At 43.7% G+C, this 21,906-nt stretch overlaps 1 protein-coding gene across 1 annotated transcript in view; it reads left to right on the forward strand.

Annotated features, from left to right (window-relative positions):
• DGKI (diacylglycerol kinase iota) overlaps nucleotides 1-21,906 on the forward strand; it is a 108,696-nt gene that overhangs the window by 49,228 nt on the left and 37,562 nt on the right. Inside the window, exons 14-15 of the mRNA XM_073650182.1 lie at nucleotides 17,257-17,282; nucleotides 21,727-21,764. Of these exons, the coding sequence (XP_073506283.1) occupies nucleotides 17,257-17,282; nucleotides 21,727-21,764 (64 nt within the window). The remainder of the gene's footprint in view (nucleotides 1-17,256; nucleotides 17,283-21,726; nucleotides 21,765-21,906) is intronic.

A 21,906-nucleotide genomic window follows, 5' to 3' on the forward strand; every position in this document is an offset into this window, starting at 1 on the left:
CATCCGTATGGGTGTATACACCAAATTTTGATAAATCTCCTCGCAATGTGTCGACATGCGTTTCCTGGACTGGTCATGGCCACTGGATGGCGCTGTGACCGCGCTTTTGTTTGGGTGCATTTTCCTTTCTTATCCTCCATCGGCGTATGAAAATACCTTTTATTAGCGGTTAGAGAAAACAAACAGCGAATATCAGCTTTATCCATCATGAAGTTATGAATTTGTGAATGATGCAAAGTGTCTATCCGGCACAGCGGCAGCCGGCCCTCCCCGCCATCACCGCACAGACCCTTCATCTGTTCTTGAAGCGAGCACGACATTACCATTGTGAAATTCTCCTAAACCGCCATCATTTGTGATCTGTCACTGTGACTCGCCCTGAATATATATATATCATTATATCATCTGTCATCACTGCACAGAGAACCTGGGATGGACACTGAACAAACCAATATTATATAAGTTATCTATATACAGTGGGTGCAGAAAGTATTTAGACCCCTTTACATTTTTCACTCTTTGTTTCATTGCAGCCATTTGGTAAATTCTAAAAAGTTCATTTTTTTTTCTCATTAAAGTACTCTGTGCACCCCATCTGGACTGAAAAAAACAGAAATGTAGAAATTTTTGCAAATCCAGGATATCTCTGTACTTGGCCGCATTCATGTTTCCTTCAATTGCAACCAGTCGCCCTGTCCCTGCAGCTGAAAAACACCCCCATAGCATGATGCTGCCACCACCATGTTTCACTGTTGGGATTGTATTGGGCAGGTGATGAGCAGTGCCTGGTTTTCTCCACACATACCGCTTAGAATTATCACCAAAAAGTTCTATCTTTGTCTCATCAGACCAGAGAATCTTATTTCTCATAGTCTGGGAGTCCTTCATGTGTTTTTGAGCAAACTCTATGCGGGCTTTCATATGTCTTGCACTGAGGAGAGGCTTCCATCGGGCCACTCTGCCATAAAGGCCCGACTGGTGGAGGGCTGCAGTGATAGTTGACTTTGTGGAACTTTCTCTCATCTCCCTACTGCATCTCTGGAGCTCAGCCACAGTGATCTTGGGGTTCTTCTTTACCTCTCTCACCAAGGCTCTTCTCCCACGATTGCTCAGTTTGGCTGGACGGCCAGGTCTAGGAAGACTTCTGGTGGTCCCAAACTTCTTCCATTTAAGGATTATGGAGACAACTGTGCTCTTAGGAACCTTGGCCAGATCTGTACCTTGCCACAATTCTGTCTCTGAGCTCCTTGGGCAGTTCCTTTGAGCTCATGATTCTCATTTGGTCTGACATGCACTGTGAGCTGTGAGGTCTTATATAGACAGGTGAGTGCCTTTCCAAATCAAGTCCTATCAGTTTAATTAAACACAGCTGGACTCCAATGAAGGAGTAGAACCATCTCAAGGAGGATCACAAGGAAATGGACAGCATGTGACTTACATATGAGTGTCTGAGCAAAGGGTCAGAAGACTTATGACCATGTGATATTTCAGTTTTTCTTTTTAATAAATGTGCAAAATTTCAGAGTTTTTTTCAGTCAAGATGGGGGCAGAGTGTACTTTAATGAGAAAAAAAAACTTTTTAGAATTTACCAAATGGCTGCAATGAAACAAAGAGTGAAAAATTTAAAGGGGTCTGAATACTTTCCGTACCCAGTGTACATTACATTACTGATCCTGAGTTACATCCTGTATTATACTCCAGAGCTGCACTCACTATTCTGCTGGTGCAGTCACTGTGTACATACATTACATTACTGATCCTGAGTTACATCCTGTATTATACTCCAGAGCTGCGTTCACTATTCTGCTGGTGCAGTCACTGTGTACATACATTACATTACTGATCCTGAGTTACATCCTGTATTATACTCCAGAGCTGCACTCACTATTCTGCTGGTGGAGTCACTGTGTACATACATTACATTACTGATCCTGTGCTGATCCTGAGTTACATCCTGTATTATACTCCAGAGCTGCACTCACTATTCTGCTGGTGCAGTCACTGTGTATATACATTACATTACTGATCCTGAGTTACATCCTGTATTATACTCCAGAGCTGCGGTCACTATTCTGCTGGTGCAGTCACTGTGTACATACATTGCATTACTGATCCTGAGTTATATCCTGTATTATACTCCAGAGCTGCGGTCACTATTCTGCTGGTGCAGTCACTGTGTACATACATTACATTACTGATCCTGAGTTACCTCCTGTATTATACTCCAGAGCTGCACTCACTATTCTGCTGGTGCAGTCACTTTGTACATACATTACTGATCCTGAGTTACATCCTGTATTATACTCCAGAGCTGCACTCACTATTCTGCTGGTGCAGTCACTGTGTACATACATTACATTACTGATCCTGAGTTACATCCTGTATTATACTCCAGAGCTGCCCTCACTATTCTGTTGGTGCAGTCACTGTGTACATACATTACATTACTGATCCTGAGTTACATCCTGTATTATACTCCAGAGCTGCACTCACCATTCTTCTTGTGCAGTCACTGTGTACATACATTACATTACTGATCCTGAGTTACATCCTGTATTATACTCCAGAGCTGCACTCACTATTCTGCTTGTGCAGTCACTGTGTACATACATTACATTACTGATCCTGAGTTACATCCTGTATTATACTCCAGAGCTGCACTCACTATTCTGCTGGTGCAGTCACTGTGTACATACATTACATTACTGATCCTGAGTTACCTCCTGTATTATACTCCAGAGCTGCACTCACTATTCTGCTGGTGCAGTCACTTTGTACATACATTACTGATCCTGAGTTACATCCTGTATTATACTCCAGAGCTGCACTCACTATTCTGCTGGTGCAGTCACTGTGTACATACATTAAATTACTGATCCTGAGTTACATCCTATATTATACCCCAGAGCTGCACTCACTATTCTGCTGGTGCAGTCACTGTGTACATACATTACATTACTGATCCTGAGTTACCTCCTGTATTATACTCCAGAGCTGCACTCACTATTCTGCTGGTGCAGTCACTGTGTACATACATTACATTACTGATCCTGAGTTACATCCTGTATTATACTCCAGAGCTGCACTCACTATTCTGCTGGTGCAGTCACTGTGTACATACATTACATTACTGATCCTGAGTTACATCCTGTATTATACTCCAGAGCTGCACTCACTATTCTGCTGGTGCAGTCACTGTGTACATACATTACATTACTGATCCTGAGTTACATCCTGTATTATACCCCAGAGCTGTACTCACTATTCTGCTGGTGCAGTCACTGTGTACATACATTACATTACTGATCCTGAGTTACCTCCTGTATTATACTCCAGAGCTGCACTCACTATTCTGCTGGTGCAGTCACTGTGTACATACATTACATTACTGATCCTGAGTTACATCCTGTATTATACCCCAGAGCTGTACTCACTATTCTGCTGGTGCAGTCACTGTGTACATACATTACATTACTGATCCTGAGTTACATCCTGTATTATACCCCAGAGCAGCACTCACTATTCTGCTGGTGCAGTCACTATGTACATACATTACATTACTGATCCTGAGTTACCTCCTGTATTATACCCCAGAGCTGCACTCACTATTCTGCTGGTGCAGTCACTATGTACATACATTACATTACTGATCCTGAGTTACCTCCTGTATTATACTCCAGAGCTGCACTCACTATTCTGCTGGTGCAGTCACTTTGTACATACATTACATTACTGATCCTGAGTTACATCCTGTATTATACTCCAGAGCTGCACTCACTATTCTGCTGGTGCAGTCACTGTGTACATACATTACATTACTGATCCTGAGTTACATCCTGTATTATTCTCCAGAGCTGCACTCACTATTCTGCTGGTGCAGTCACTGTGTACATACATTACATTACTGATCCTGAGTTACCTCCTGTATTATACTCCAGAGCTGCACTCACTATTCTGCTGGTGCAGTCACTGTGCACATACATTACATTACTGATCCTGAGTTACATCCTGTATTATACTCCAGAGCTGCACTCACCATTCTGCTGGTGCAGTCACTGTGTACATACATTACATTACTGATCCTGAGTTACATCCTGTATTATACTCCAGAGCTGCACTCACTATTCTGCTGGTGCAGTCACTGTGTACATACATTACATTACTGATCCTGAGTTACATCCTGTATTATACTCCAGAGCTGCACTCACTATTCTGCTGGTGCAGTCACTGTGTACATACATTACATTACTGATCCTGAGTTACATCCTGTATTATACTCCAGAGCTGCCCTCACTATTCTGTTGGTGCAGTCACTGTGTACATACATTACTGATCCTGAGTTACATCCTGTATTATACTCCAGAGCTGCCCTCACTATTCTGTTGGTGCAGTCACTGTGTACATACATTACATTACTGATCCTGAGTTACATCCTGTATTATACTCCAGAGCTGTACTCACTATTCTGCTGGTGCAGTCACTGTGTACATACATTACATTACTGATCCTGAGTTACATCCTGTATTATACTCCAGAGCTGCACTCACTATTCTGCTGGTGCAGTCACTGTGTACATACATTACATTACTGATCCTGAGTTACATCCTGTATTATACTCCAGAGCTGCCCTCACTATTCTGTTGGTGCAGTCACTGTGTACATACATTACTGATCCTGAGTTACATCCTGAATTATACTCCAGAGCTGCCCTCACTATTCTGTTGGTGCAGTCACTGTGTACATACATTACATTACTGATCCTGAGTTACATCCTGTATTATACTCCAGAGCTGTACTCACTATTCTGCTGGTGCAGTCACTGTGTACATACATTACATTACTGATCCTGAGTTACATCCTGTATTATACTCCAGAGCTGCACTCACTATTCTGCTGGTGCAGTCACTGTGTACATACATTACATTACTGATCCTGAGTTACATCCTGTATTATACTCCAGAGCTGCCCTCACTATTCTGTTGGTGCAGTCAATGTGTACATACATTACATTACTGATCCTGAGTTACATCCTGTATTATACTCCAGAGCTGCACTCACCATTCTGCTTGTGCAGTCACTGTGTACATACATTACATTACTGATCCTGAGTTACATCCTGTATTATACTCCAGAGCTGCACTCACTATTCTGCTTGTGCAGTCACTGTGTACATACATTACATTACTGATCCTGAGTTACATCCTGTATTATACTCCAGAGCTGCACTCACTATTCTGCTGGTGCAGTCACTGTGTACATACATTACATTACTGATCCTGAGTTACCTCCTGTATTATACTCCCGAGCTGCACTCACTATTCTGCTGGTGCAGTCACTTTGTACATACATTACATTACTGATCCTGAGTTACATCCTGTATTATACTCCAGAGCTGCACTCACTATTCTGCTGGTGCAGTCACTGTGTACATACATTACATTACTGATCCTGAGTTACATCCTGTATTATACTCCTGAGCTGCACTCACTATTCTGCTGGTGCAGTCACTGTGTACATACATTACATTACTGATCCTGAGTTACATCCTGTATTATACTCCAGAGCTGCACTCACTATTCTGCTGGTGCAGTCACTGTGTACATACATTACATTACTGATCCTGAGTTACATCCTGTATTATACTCCAGAGCTGCGGTCACTATTCTGCTGGTGCAGTCACTGTGTACATACATTACATTACTGATCCTGAGTTACATCCTGTATTATACTCCAGAGCTGCGGTCACTATTCTGCTGGTGCAGTCACTGTGTACATACATTACATTACTGATCCTGAGTTACATCCTGTATTATACTCCAGAGCTGCACTCACTATTCTGCAGGTGCAGTCACTGTGTACATACATTACATTACTGATCCTGAGTTACATCCTGTATTATACTCCAGAGCTGCGTTCACTATTCTGCTGGTGCAGTCACTGTGTACATACATTACATTACTGATCCTGAGTTACATCCTGTATTATACTCCAGAGCTGCACTCACTATTCTGCTGGTGGAGTCACTGTGTACATACATTACATTACTGATCCTGTGCTGATCCTGAGTTACATCCTGTATTATACTCCAGAGCTGCACTCACTATTCTGCTGGTGCAGTCACTGTGTATATACATTACATTACTGATCCTGAGTTACATCCTGTATTATACTCCAGAGCTGCGGTCACTATTCTGCTGGTGCAGTCACTGTGTACATACATTGCATTACTGATCCTGAGTTATATCCTGTATTATACTCCAGAGCTGCGGTCACTATTCTGCTGGTGCAGTCACTGTGTACATACATTACATTACTGATCCTGAGTTACCTCCTGTATTATGCTCCAGAGCTGTACTCACTATTCTGCTGGTGCAGTCACTGTGCACATACATTACATTACTGATCCTGAGTTACATCCTGTATTATACTCCAGAGCTGCACTCACTATTCTGCTGGTGCAGTCACTTTGTACATACATTACTGATCCTGAGTTACATCCTGTATTATACTCCAGAGCTGCACTCACTATTCTGCTGGTGCAGTCACTGTGTACATACATTACATTACTGATCCTGAGTTACATCCTGTATTATACTCCAGAGCTGCCCTCACTATTCTTTTGATGCAGTCACTGTGTACATACATTACATTACTGATCCAGAGTTACATCCTGTATTATACTCCAGAGCTGCCCTCACTATTCTGTTGGTGCAGTCACTGTGTACATACATTACATTACTGATCCTGAGTTACATCCTGTATTATACTCCAGAGCTGCACTCACCATTCTGCTTGTGCAGTCACTGTGTACATACATTACATTACTGATCCTGAGTTACATCCTGTATTATACTCCAGAGCTGCACTCACTATTCTGCTTGTGCAGTCACTGTGTACATACATTACATTACTGATCCTGAGTTACATCCTGTATTATACTCCAGAGCTGCACTCACTATTCTGCTGGTGCAGTCACTGTGTACATACATTACATTACTGATCCTGAGTTACCTCCTGTATTATACTCCAGAGCTGCACTCACTATTCTGCTGGTGCAGTCACTTTGTACATACATTACTGATCCTGAGTTACATCCTGTATTATACTCCAGAGCTGCACTCACTATTCTGCTGGTGCAGTCACTGTGTACATACATTACATTACTGATCCTGAGTTACATCCTGTATTATACTCCTGAGCTGCACTCACTATTCTGCTGGTGCAGTCACTGTGTACATACATTACATTACTGATCCTGAGTTACATCCTGTATTATACTCCAGAGCTGCACTCACTATTCTGCTGGTGCAGTCACTGTGTACATACATTACATTGCTGATCCTGAGTTACATCCTGTATTATACTCCAGAGCTGCGGTCACTATTCTGCTGGTGCAGTCACTGTGTACATACATTACATTACTGATCCTGAGTTACATCCTGTATTATACTCCAGAGCTGCGGTCACCATTCTGCTGGTGCAGTCACTGTGTACATACATTACATTACTGATCCTGAGTTACATCCTGTATTATACTCCAGAGCTGCACTCACTATTCTGCAGGTGCAGTCACTGTGTACATACATTACATTACTGATCCTGAGTTACATCCTGTATTATACTCCAGAGCTGCGTTCACTATTCTGCTGGTGCAGTCACTGTGTACATACATTACATTACTGATCCTGAGTTACATCCTGTATTATACTCCAGAGCTGCACTCACTATTCTGCTGGTGGAGTCACTGTGTACATACATTACATTACTGATCCTGTGCTGATCCTGAGTTACATCCTGTATTATACTCCAGAGCTGCACTCACTATTCTGCTGGTGCAGTCACTGTGTATATACATTACATTACTGATCCTGAGTTACATCCTGTATTATACTCCAGAGCTGCGGTCACTATTCTGCTGGTGCAGTCACTGTGTACATACATTGCATTACTGATCCTGAGTTATATCCTGTATTATACTCCAGAGCTGCGGTCACTATTCTGCTGGTGCAGTCACTGTGTACATACATTACATTACTGATCCTGAGTTACATCCTGTATTATACTCCAGAGCTGCACTCACTATTCTGCTGGTGCAGTCACTGTGTACATACATTACATTACTGATCCTGAGTTACATCCTGTATTATACTCCAGAGCTGCGTTCACTATTCTGCTGGTGCAGTCACTGTGTACATACATTACATTACTGATCCTGAGTTACATCCTGTATTATACTCCAGAGCTGCACTCACTATTCTGCTGGTGGAGTCACTGTGTACATACATTACATTACTGATCCTGTGCTGATCCTGAGTTACATCCTGTATTATACTCCAGAGCTGCACTCACTGTTCTGCTGGTGCAGTCACTGTGTACATACATTACATTACTGATCCTGAGTTACATCCTGTATTATACTCCAGAGCTGCACTCACTATTCTGCTGGTGCAGTCACTGTGTACATACATTACATTACTGATCCTGAGTTACATCCTGTATTATACTCCAGAGCTGCGTTCACTATTCTGCTGGTGCAGTCACTGTGTACATACATTACATTACTGATCCTGAGTTACATCCTGTATTATACTCCAGAGCTGCACTCACTATTCTGCTGGTGGAGTCACTGTGTACATACATTACATTACTGATCCTGTGCTGATCCTGAGTTACATCCTGTATTATACTCCAGAGCTGCACTCACTATTCTGCTGGTGCAGTCACTGTGTATATACATTACATTACTGATCCTGAGTTACATCCTGTATTATACTCCAGAGCTGCGGTCACTATTCTGCTGGTGCAGTCACTGTGTACATACATTGCATTACTGATCCTGAGTTATATCCTGTATTATACTCCAGAGCTGCGGTCACTATTCTGCTGGTGCAGTCACTGTGTACATACATTACATTACTGATCCTGAGTTACATCCTGTATTATACTCCAGAGCTGCACTCACTATTCTGCTGGTGCAGTCACTGTGTACATACATTACATTACTGATCCTGAGTTACATCCTGTATTATACTCCAGAGCTGCGCTCACTATTCTGCTGGTGCAGTCACTGTGTACATACATTACATTACTGATCCTGAGTTACCTCCTGTATTATACTCCAGAGCTGTACTCACTATTCTGCTGGTGCAGTCACTGTGCACATACATTACATTACTGATCCTGAGTTACATCCTGTATTATACTCCAGAGCTGCACTCACTATTCTGCTGGTGCAGTCACTTTGTACATACATTACTGATCCTGAGTTACATCCTGTATTATACTCCAGAGCTGCACTCACTATTCTGCTGGTGCAGTCACTGTGTACATACATTACATTACTGATCCTGAGTTACATCCTGTATTATACTCCAGAGCTGCCCTCACTATTCTGTTGATGCAGTCACTGTGTACATACATTACATTACTGATCCTGAGTTACATCCTGTATTATACTCCAGAGCTGCCCTCACTATTCTGTTGGTGCAGTCACTGTGTACATACATTACATTACTGATCCTGAGTTACATCCTGTATTATACTCCAGAGCTGCACTCACCATTCTGCTTGTGCAGTCACTTTTTACATACATTACATTACTGATCCTGAGTTACATCCTGTATTATACTCCAGAGCTGCACTCACTATTCTGCTTGTGCAGTCACTGTGTAAATACATTACATTACTGATCCTGAGTTACATCCTGTATTATACTCCAGAGCTGCACTCACTATTCTGCTGGTGGAGTCACTGTGTACATACATTACATTACTGATCCTGTGCTGATCCTGAGTTACATCCTGTATTATACTCCAGAGCTGCACTCACTATTCTGCTGGTGCAGTCACTGTGTATATACATTACATTACTGATCCTGAGTTACATCCTGTATTATACTCCAGAGCTGCGGTCACTATTCTGCTGGTGCAGTCACTGTGTACATACATTGCATTACTGATCCTGAGTTATATCCTGTATTATACTCCAGAGCTGCGGTCACTATTCTGCTGGTGCAGTCACTGTGTACATACATTACATTACTGATCCTGAGTTACATCCTGTATTATACTCCAGAGCTGCACTCACTATTCTGCTGGTGCAGTCACTGTGTACATACATTACATTACTGATCCTGAGTTACATCCTGTATTATACTCCAGAGCTGCGTTCACTATTCTGCTGGTGCAGTCACTGTGTACATACATTACATTACTGATCCTGAGTTACATCCTGTATTATACTCCAGAGCTGCACTCACTATTCTGCTGGTGGAGTCACTGTGTACATACATTACATTACTGATCCTGTGCTGATCCTGAGTTACATCCTGTATTATACTCCAGAGCTGCACTCACTATTGTGCTGGTGCAGTCACTGTGTATATACATTACATTACTGATCCTGAGTTACATCCTGTATTATACTCCAGAGCTGCGTTCACTATTCTGCTGGTGCAGTCACTGTGTACATACATTACATTACTGTTCCTGAGTTACATCCTGTATTATACTCCAGAGCTGCACTCACTATTCTGCTGGTGGAGTCACTGTGTACATACATTACATTACTGATCCTGTGCTGATCCTGAGTTACATCCTGTATTATACTCCAGAGCTGCACTCACTGTTCTGCTGGTGCAGTCACTGTGTACATACATTACATTACTGATCCTGAGTTACATCCTGTATTATACTCCAGAGCTGCACTCACTATTCTGCTGGTGCAGTCACTGTGTACATACATTACATTACTGATCCTGAGTTACATCCTGTATTATACTCCAGAGCTGCGTTCACTATTCTGCTGGTGCAGTCACTGTGTACATACATTACATTACTGATCCTGAGTTACATCCTGTATTATACTCCAGAGCTGCACTCACTATTCTGCTGGTGGAGTCACTGTGTACATACATTACATTACTGATCCTGTGCTGATCCTGAGTTACATCCTGTATTATACTCCAGAGCTGCACTCACTATTCTGCTGGTGCAGTCACTGTGTATATACATTACATTACTGATCCTGAGTTACATCCTGTATTATACTCCAGAGCTGCGGTCACTATTCTGCTGGTGCAGTCACTGTGTACATACATTGCATTACTGATCCTGAGTTATATCCTGTATTATACTCCAGAGCTGCGGTCACTATTCTGCTGGTGCAGTCACTGTGTACATACATTACATTACTGATCCTGAGTTACATCCTGTATTATACTCCAGAGCTGCACTCACTATTCTGCTGGTGCAGTCACTGTGTACATACATTACATTACTGATCCTGAGTTACATCCTGTATTATACTCCAGAGCTGCGCTCACTATTCTGCTGGTGCAGTCACTGTGTACATACATTACATTACTGATCCTGAGTTACCTCCTGTATTATACTCCAGAGCTGTACTCACTATTCTGCTGGTGCAGTCACTGTGCACATACATTACATTACTGATCCTGAGTTACATCCTGTATTATACTCCAGAGCTGCACTCACTATTCTGCTGGTGCAGTCACTTTGTACATACATTACTGATCCTGAGTTACATCCTGTATTATACTCCAGAGCTGCACTCACTATTCTGCTGGTGCAGTCACTGTGTACATACATTACATTACTGATCCTGAGTTACATCCTGTATTATACTCCAGAGCTGCCCTCACTATTCTGTTGATGCAGTCACTGTGTACATACATTACATTACTGATCCTGAGTTACATCCTGTATTATACTCCAGAGCTGCCCTCACTATTCTGTTGGTGCAGTCACTGTGTACATACATTACATTACTGATCCTGAGTTACATCCTGTATTATACTCCAGAGCTGCACTCACCATTCTGCTTGTGCAGTCACTGTGTACATTCATTACATTACTGATCCTGAGTTACATCCTGTATTATACTCCAGAGCTGCACTCACTATTCTGCTTGTGCAGTCACTGTGTACATACATTACATTACTGATCCTGAGTTACATCCTGTATTATACTCCAGAGCTGCACTCACTATTCTGCTGGTGCAGTCACTGTGTACATACATTACATTACTGATCCTGAGTTACCTCCTGTATTATACTCCAGAGCTGCACTCACTATTCTGCTGGTGCAGTCACTTTGTACATACATTACTGATCCTGAGTTACATCCTGTATTATAATCCAGAGCTGCACTCACTATTCTGCTGGTGCAGTCACTGTGTACATACATTACATTAGTGATCCTGAGTTACATCCTGTATTATACTCCAGAGCTGCGTTCACTATTCTGCTGGTGCAGTCACTGTGTACATACATTACATTACTGATCCTGAGTTACATCCTGTATTATACTCCAGAGCTGCACTCACTATTCTGCTGGTGGAGTCACTGTGTACATACATTACATTACTGATCCTGTGCTGATCCTGAGTTACATCCTGTATTATACTCCAGAGCTGCACTCACTGTTCTGCTGGTGCAGTCACTGTGTACATACATTACATTACTGATCCTGAGTTACATCCTGTATTATACTCCAGAGCTGCACTCACTATTCTGCTGGTGCAGTCACTGTGTACATACATTACATTACTGATCCTGAGTTACATCCTGTATTATACTCCAGAGCTGCGTTCACTATTCTACTGGTGCAGTCACTGTGTACATACATTACATTACTGATCCTGAGTTACATCCTGTATTATACTCCAGAGCTGCACTCACTATTCTGCTGGTGGAGTCACTGTGTACATACATTACATTACTGATCCTGTGCTGATCCTGAGTTACATCCTGTATTATACTCCAGAGCTGCACTCACTATTCTGCTGGTGCAGTCACTGTGTATATACATTACATTACTGATCCTGAGTTACATCCTGTATTATACTCCAGAGCTGCGGTCACTATTCTGCTGGTGCAGTCACTGTGTACATACATTGCATTACTGATCCTGAGTTATATCCTGTATTATACTCCAGAGCTGCGGTCACTATTCTGCTTGTGCAGTCACTGTGTACATACATTACATTACTGATCCTGAGTTACCTCCTGTATTATACTCCAGAGCTGTACTCACTATTCTGCTGGTGCAGTCACTGTGCACATACATTACATTACTGATCCTGAGTTACATCCTGTATTATACTCCAGAGCTGCACTCACTATTCTGCTGGTGCAGTCACTTTGTACATACATTACTGATCCTGAGTTACATCCTGTATTATACTCCAGAGCTGCACTCACTATTCTGCTGGTGCAGTCACTGTGTACATACATTACATTACTGATCCTGAGTTACATCCTGTATTATACTCCAGAGCTGCCCTCACTATTCTGTTGATGCAGTCACTGTGTACATACATTACATTACTGATCCTGAGTTACATCCTGTATTATACTCCAGAGCTGCCCTCACTATTCTGTTGGTGCAGTCACTGTGTACATACATTACATTACTGATCCTGAGTTACATCCTGTATTATACTCCAGAGCTGCACTCACCATTCTGCTTGTGCAGTCACTGTGTACATACATTACATTACTGATCCTGAGTTACATCCTGTATTATACTCCAGAGCTGCACTCACTATTCTGCTGGTGCAGTCACTGTGTACATACATTACTGATCCTGAGTTACATCCTGTATTATACTCCAGAGCTGCACTCACTATTCTGCTGGTGCAGTCACTGTGTACATACATTACATTACTGATCCTGAGTTACATCCTGTATTATACTCCAGAGCTGCGTTCACTATTCTGCTGGTGCAGTCACTGTGTACATACATTACATTACTGATCCTGAGTTACATCCTGTATTATACTCCAGAGCTGCACTCACTATTCTGCTGGTGGAGTCACTGTGTACATACATTACATTACTGATCCTGTGCTGATCCTGAGTTACATCCTGTATTATACTCCAGAGCTGCACTCACTATTCTGCTGGTGCAGTCACTGTGTATATACATTACATTACTGATCCTGAGTTACATCCTGTATTATACTCCAGAGCTGCGGTCACTATTCTGCTGGTGCAGTCACTGTGTACATACATTGCATTACTGATCCTGAGTTATATCCTGTATTATACTCCAGAGCTGCGGTCACTATTCTGCTGGTGCAGTCACTGTGTACATACATTACATTACTGATCCTGAGTTACCTCCTGTATTATACTCCAGAGCTGTACTCACTATTCTGCTGGTGCAGTCACTGTGCACATACATTACATTACTGATCCTGAGTTACATCCTGTATTATACTCCAGAGCTGCACTCACTATTCTGCTGGTGCAGTCACTTTGTACATACATTACTGATCCTGAGTTACATCCTGTATTATACTCCAGAGCTGCACTCACTATTCTGCTGGTGCAGTCACTGTGTACATACATTACATTACTGATCCTGAGTTACATCCTGTATTATACTCCAGAGCTGCACTCACTATTCTGTTGATGCAGTCACTGTGTACATACATTACATTACTGATCCTGAGTTACATCCTGTATTATACTCCAGAGCTGCCCTCACTATTCTGTTGGTGCAGTCACTGTGTACATACATTACATTACTGATCCTGAGTTACATCCTGTATTATACTCCAGAGCTGCACTCACCATTCTGCTTGTGCAGTCACTGTGTACATACATTACATTACTGATCCTGAGTTACATCCTGTATTATACTCCAGAGCTGCACTCACTATTCTGCTGGTTCAGTCACTGTGTACATACATTACATTACTGATCCTGAGTTACCTCCTGTATTATACTCCAGAGCTGCACTCACTATTCTGCTGGTGCAGTCACTTTGTACATACATTACTGATCCTGAGTTACATCCTGTATTATACTCCAGAGCTGCACTCACTATTCTGCTGGTGCAGTCACTGTGTACATACATTACATTACTGATCCTGAGTTACATCCTGTATTATACTCCAGAGCTGCACTCACTATTCTGCTGGTGCAGTCACTGTGTACATACATTACATTACTGATCCTGAGTTACATCCTGTATTATACTCCAGAGCTGCACTCACTATTCTGCTGGTGCAGTCACTGTGTACATACATTACATTACTGATCCTGAGTTACATCCTGTATTATACTCCAGAGCTGCGGTCACTATTCTGCTGGTGCAGTCACTGTGTACATACATTACATTACTGATCCTGAGTTACATCCTGTATTATACTCCAGAGCTGCACTCACTATTCTGCTGGTGGAGTCACTGTGTACATACATTACATTACTGATCCTGTGCTGATCCTGAGTTACATCCTGTATTATACTCCAGAGCTGCACTCACTATTCTGCTGGTGCAGTCACTGTGTATATACATTACATTACTGATCCTGAGTTACATCCTCTATTATACTCCAGAGCTGCGGTCACTATTCTGCTGGTGCAGTCACTGTGTACATACATTACATTACTGATCCTGAGTTACATCCTGTATTATACTCCAGAGCTGCGGTCACTATTCTGCTGGTGCAGTCACTGTGTACATACATTACATTACTGATCCTGAGTTACATCTTGTATTATACTCCAGAGCTGCACTCACTATTCTGCTGGTGGAGTCACTGTGTACATACATTACATTACTGATCCTGTGCTGATCCTGAGTTACATCCTGTATTATACTCCAGAGCTGCACTCACTATTCTGCTGGTGCAGTCACTGTGTATATACATTACATTACTGATCCTGAGTTACATCCTCTATTATACTCCAGAGCTGCGGTCACTATTCTGCTGGTGCAGTCACTGTGTACATACATTACATTACTGATCCTGAGTTACATCTTGTATTATACTCCAGAGCTGCACTCACTATTCTGCTGGTGCAGTCACTGTGTACATACATTACATTACTGATCCTGAGTTACATCTTGTATTATACTCCAGAGCTGCACTCACTATTCTGCTGGTGCAGTCACTGTGTACATACATTACATTACTGATCCTGAGTTACATCCTGTATTATACTCCAGAGCTGCGTTCACTATTCTGCTGGTGCAGTCACTGTGTACATACATTACATTACTGATCCTGAGTTACATCCTGTATTATACTCCAGAGCTGCACTCACTATTCTGCTGGTGGAGTCACTGTGTACATACATTACATTACTGATCCTGTGCTGATCCTGAGTTACATCCTGTATTATACTCCAGAGCTGCACTCACTATTCTGCTGGTGCAGTCACTGTGTATATACATTACATTACTGATCCTGAGTTACATCCTGTATTATACTCCAGAGCTGCGTTCACTATTCTGCTGGTGCAGTCACTGTGTACATACATTACATTACTGATCCTGAGTTACATCCTGTATTATACTCCAGAGCTGCACTCACTATTCTGCTGGTGGAGTCACTGTGTACATACATTACATTACTGATCCTGTGCTGATCCTGAGTTACATCCTGTATTATACTCCAGAGCTGCGGTCACTATTCTGCTGGTGCAGTCACTGTGTACATACATTACATTACTGATCCTGAGTTACATCCTGTATTATACTCCAGAGCTGCACTCACTATTCTGCTGGTGCAGTCACTGTGTACATACATTACATTACTGATCCTGAGTTACATCCTGTATTATACTCCAGAGCTGCACTCACTATTCTGCTGGTGCAGTCACTGTGTACATACATTACATTACTGATCCTGAGTTACATCCTGTATTATACTCCAGAGCTGCACTCACTATTCTGCTGGTGCAGTCACTGTGTTAGTTACATCCTGTATTAACCATAGGAGTCGGTGTGATCTCAGGCCTCATGTTCACAGATTGATCTATTAGACAGAAGATTATTTGGAATATCTGACAGCCTGTTTCCAGGGACTACAACCCCCAGCCGTCCTCCTCATGATGGATGAGCTCGTTGCTCTGATTTATGAGCTCTTGCTTGGAGTCCAGGTTGTATCATCAGGTCATTAACAACTAATTAGCATCTCGTTTCCCTTCATTATCTCCGGGAATTGGATGGAGCTGGATGAGAGTTCGGTGGGATTTTTCTGGCTACATAGAGGGATCAGACTACGCTCTGTTTATTTGTAGTCTGTTACCATGGTTACACAGCTTTTTTTTTAATCACATCTATCCATTGTCTACGTCACCATTTACTCCTTGTTGATCCACGTATATACGTCGGGCTCTTCCGGATTTCTGTTAATGGGAACATTTTAATTAGAACTTTCTAAATATTTATATTTTTTAACTAGAAAGATGGTTAATTCTCTTTGTTTTTTTGCTCTAGATCCCCGGTGTCAGCGGAAGAACAAGGTGAGATACAATTCCTATGAGAAAAAGCCTAAACACTTGCGGGTTGTGGGTGGGACAGATTTCATCCTGAGACCCCAGGTGCAGGTTTAGAGGCGAGGACACCATGACCTACTCTTAAGGTCACAATCCTGGCTGTGTGCGGCCACCACTAGGGGGAGCTCACTGCATACACAGGAGTACAGCTGTAGACCACTCCCTGACAGGACATATACAGTGTATACAGAGGGTCAGAGACAAGAGAGAGGGGATGTCTAAAGTAAGAAGAGCTTCTCTGTGTCCGTTAAGAGGAAACTCTGTTTCAGAAGGGGCTTTGTGAATAGGGAATAAAAAATTAAGGATGTGTAAAATTTTTGGCCTTGGGCCCAAACCCTACACGTAGCCTCCAACCCACCCCCTAAATGAAAACAGATCTCAGACCAGACCCCTTAAAGAAAACAGACCCCTGATTAGACTCCCCCTTACATATACAGACTCCAGACCAGTTCCTCACTGTATATATAGACCCCCGCAAGCGAATTGTTCCTGTATACAGACCCCTGATGACACATTTCCCGTTTACAGACCCCCCAACTGTATACAGACCATCCTTGTTCTTGTCCTCAGACGAGAGCCCTCACCTATCTTCAGACCACAACCCTCCTTTTTACAGACCCCAGACCACAACCGTCCTATTTCCAGACCACTGCCCTCCATTTACTGACCCCAGACCACAACCCTCCTCTTTACAGACCCCAGACCACAACCCTCCTATTTACATTCCCCAGACCACAACCCTCCTTTTTCAGACCCCAGACCACAACCCTCCTATTTACAGACCCCAGACCACAACCCTCCTATTTACAGACCCCAGACCACAACCCTTGTATTTACAGACCCCAGACCACAACCCTCCCATTTCCAAACACCAGACCACAACCCTCCTATTTCCAAACCTCAAACCACAACCCTCCTATTTACAGACCCCAGACCACAACCCTCCTCTTTACAGACCCCACAGCACAACCCTCTGATTTACATTCCCCAGACCACAACCCTCCTTTTTCAGACCCCAGACCACAACACTCCTTTTTCAGACCCCAGACCTCAACCCTCCTATTTACAGACCCCCAGACCACAACCCTCCTATTTACAGACAACAGACCACAACCCTCCTATTTACAGACCCCCGACCAGAACCCTGTTATTTACAGACCCCAGACCACAACCCTCCTATTTCCAGACCCCAGACCACAGCCCTCCTATTTACATTCCCCAGACCACAACCCTTTTTACAGATCCCAGGCCACAACCCTCCTATTTACAGACCCCAGACCAAAACCCTCCTATTTACAGACCCCAGACCACAACCCTCTTATTTACAGACCCCAGACCACAACCCTCCTATTTACAGACCCCAGACCACAACCCTTTTATTTACAAACTCCAGACCACAACCCTCCTATTTACAGACCCTTGACCACAACCCTCCTATTTACAGACCCCAGGCCGCAACGCCACTATTTACAGAACCCAAACCATACCTCTCATGTTTGCGAACCACTATTGATAATCAGACCCCAAATTATCCTCCCTTATATCCAGACTCCAGACCACAACCCTCCTATTTCCAGACCCCAGAGCACAACCCTCCTATTTCCAGACCCCAGACCACAACCCTCCTATTTCCAAACCCCAGACCACAACCCTCCTATTTCCAAACCCCAGACCACAACCCTCCTATTTCCAGACCCCAGACCACAACCCTCCTATTTCCAAACCCCAGACCACAACCCTCCTATTTCCAGACCACTGCCCTCCTATTTACTGACCCCAGACCACAACCCTCCTTATAGGCCCCAGACCACAACCCTCCTATTTACATTCCCCAGACCACAACCCTCCTTTTTCAGACCCCAGACCACAACCCTCCTATTTACAGACCCCAGACCACAACCCTCCTATTTCCAGACCCCAGACCAAAACCCTCCTATTTCCAGACCCCAGACCACAACCCTCCTCTTTACAGACCCCAGAGCACAACCCTCCGATTTGCATTCCCCAGACCACAACCCTCCTTTTTCAGACCGCAGACCACTACCCTCCTATTTACAGACCCCAGACCACAACCCTCCTATTTACAGACCCCAGACTACAACCCTCCTATTTACAGACCCCCGACCAGAACCCTGTTATTTACAGACCCCAGACCACAACCCTCCTATTTCCAGACCCCAGACCACAACCCTCCTATTTACATTCCCCAGACCACAACCCTCCTTTTTCAGACCCCAGACCACAACCCTCCTATTTACAGACCCCAGACCACAACCCTCCTATCTACAGACCCCAGACCAAAACCCTCCTATTTCCAGACCCCAGACCACAACCCTCCTCTTTACAGACCCCAGAGCACAACCCTCCGATTTGCATTCCCCAGACCACAACCCTCCTTTTTCAGACCGCAGACCACTACCCTCCTATTTACAGACCCCAGACCACAACCCTCCTATTTACAGACCCCAGACTACAACCCTCCTATTTACAGACCCCCGACCAGAACCCTGTTATTTACAGACCCCAGACCACAACCCTCCTATTTCCAGACCCCAGACCACAACCCTCCTATTTACATTCCCCAGACCACAACCCTTTTTGCAGATCCCAGACCACAACCCTCCTATTTACAGACCCCAGACCAAAACCCTCCTATTTACAGACCCCAGACCACAACCCTCCTATTTACAGACCCCAGACCACAACCCTTGTATTTACAAACTTCAGACCACAACCCTTTTTGCAGATCCCAGACCACAACCCTCCTATTTACAGACCCCAGACCACAACCCTCCTATTTACAGACCCTAGACCACAACCCTCCTATTTACAGACCCCCAGACCGCAACGCCACTATTTATAGAACCCAAACCACACCTCTCCTGTTTACGGACCCCTATTGATAAACAGACCTCACATTATTCTTCCATATTTTCAGACCCCAGACCAAAGCCTTCCTCTATACAGACTCCAGACCAGACCCAAGACCGGAACCCCCCCTATTTACAGAACCCAAACCATACAGTACCTCTCCTGTTTACAGGCCCCCAAGCCAGATCCCTATTGTATACAGACCCCAAATCATCCTTCACTATTAACAAACTCCAAACCACGCCTTCCCTGTACACGGACCCCAGACCAGACCCCCCCCCATTGTATACAGAACCCAGGCCACAACCCCCATTGCATACAGACACCAAACTAAAACCCCTCTACTTACAGACCCCACACCAGTTCCCCATTGTGTACATGTCCCAGACCATAACCCCTCCCTCCATTTACAAACCCCAGACCAGACCCCTTTCCCTCTATTTATAGGGTCCCCGACCAAATCACCCGATTACAGACAGTTTTGCCTTCAGACCTTTTCTGACTTTCCGACATCATGATCGCATATGGTGTAAATAAAAATGTCACCGAATCGCCCTAAAGTCTCAAGTCCCCTTGTTCAGCATCTGAAGGACCCACAGCAAGGAGAGGCAGATTCGGGGTCTACCAGAGGGGGGCAGCAGGACACCACACACGTAGGTCTCATCCCCAGCATTGCAGAGCCCATCGTTATTCAGAAGACTCGCCCAACCTTATGGAGCCGCGCCAAGAAACGCGCTGACTTATATTCCCCCCTGCACAGATCACAAGCTGCTGTTCTGTGCTCCGGACCCTCCCGGGGGGGGCAAAATAAGGAAATAAAGGAAATTAAATAAAGTAGGAGAAGTGAATAAATTCTGTTCCCATCGGTTGCGGGGTCCGGGACGGGTCCACAAAGTAACGATGGAAGTTTTGCCCTCGCCGTCCCCCTGGTCTGAATGAATGATTTAGCAGCGCGGCGTGATTTATCCAATGGCGGCGGCTCTCGTTCGGCTCGCGGCTTTACGTTTTGTTTTGATGTAATTGCTTCTAGCCATAAATACCTTTCAAGTCGGATCCACCAGTATATGAGACTGCAGCAGAAATCTTGGCATAGGATTGTTTACTCGCTCTGCAATGCAGCGAGAATACAGAGCTAACAAATGCCCGTGCGTCTACACCGAGGTGCCAGAGCTGAGGTCGTCTGAAGCCGAAAAGTTGGGTTTGGTCGGTTTTACATAGGACTGCAAATAGGTCACGTCGTGGACGTAGTCCCCTATAATCCTTCTCCTGCATCTGCCAGGTTCTGACTTCGAACTGCATAATATTAAAGAAAAAGGGGTTTGCTTCCTTTCCACCCAAAAGACAGCGCCACTGCTGAATCTGGTATTGCTGTTCATTTCAAATAAATGCAGTACCAGACACAACCACATGGACTAGGGTGGCGCTATATGCCAGAGAGAATAGATTGAGATCTAGACTAGGGATACATGACTATAATGATGAAGCTGTGAATTTTAGAAATTTTTTCATTAAACCTTGTATTTTTTTAAATTTGTTGTAGCTCTGGTACATGCGGTGCTTGACGGTGATCTCGATAAGGTAAGAATGTGTTCGTTATTGTAGAAAACTTGGCTCCACTTGGGACAAGGAGGACATTTTTTTTATGAAAATCCAGAGTGTGATGCATCATCATTCTGCCATTGTTGAACAGTATAATTAAAGGGGTAGTCCCACCAGGATT

Source organism: Phyllobates terribilis, unplaced genomic scaffold (genome assembly GCF_046119375.1).
Source record: "Phyllobates terribilis strain yellow unplaced genomic scaffold, ASM4611937v1 Scaffold_10__3_contigs__length_209671492, whole genome shotgun sequence".
In the NCBI taxonomy this organism is placed as follows: Eukaryota; Metazoa; Chordata; class Amphibia; order Anura; family Dendrobatidae; genus Phyllobates; species Phyllobates terribilis.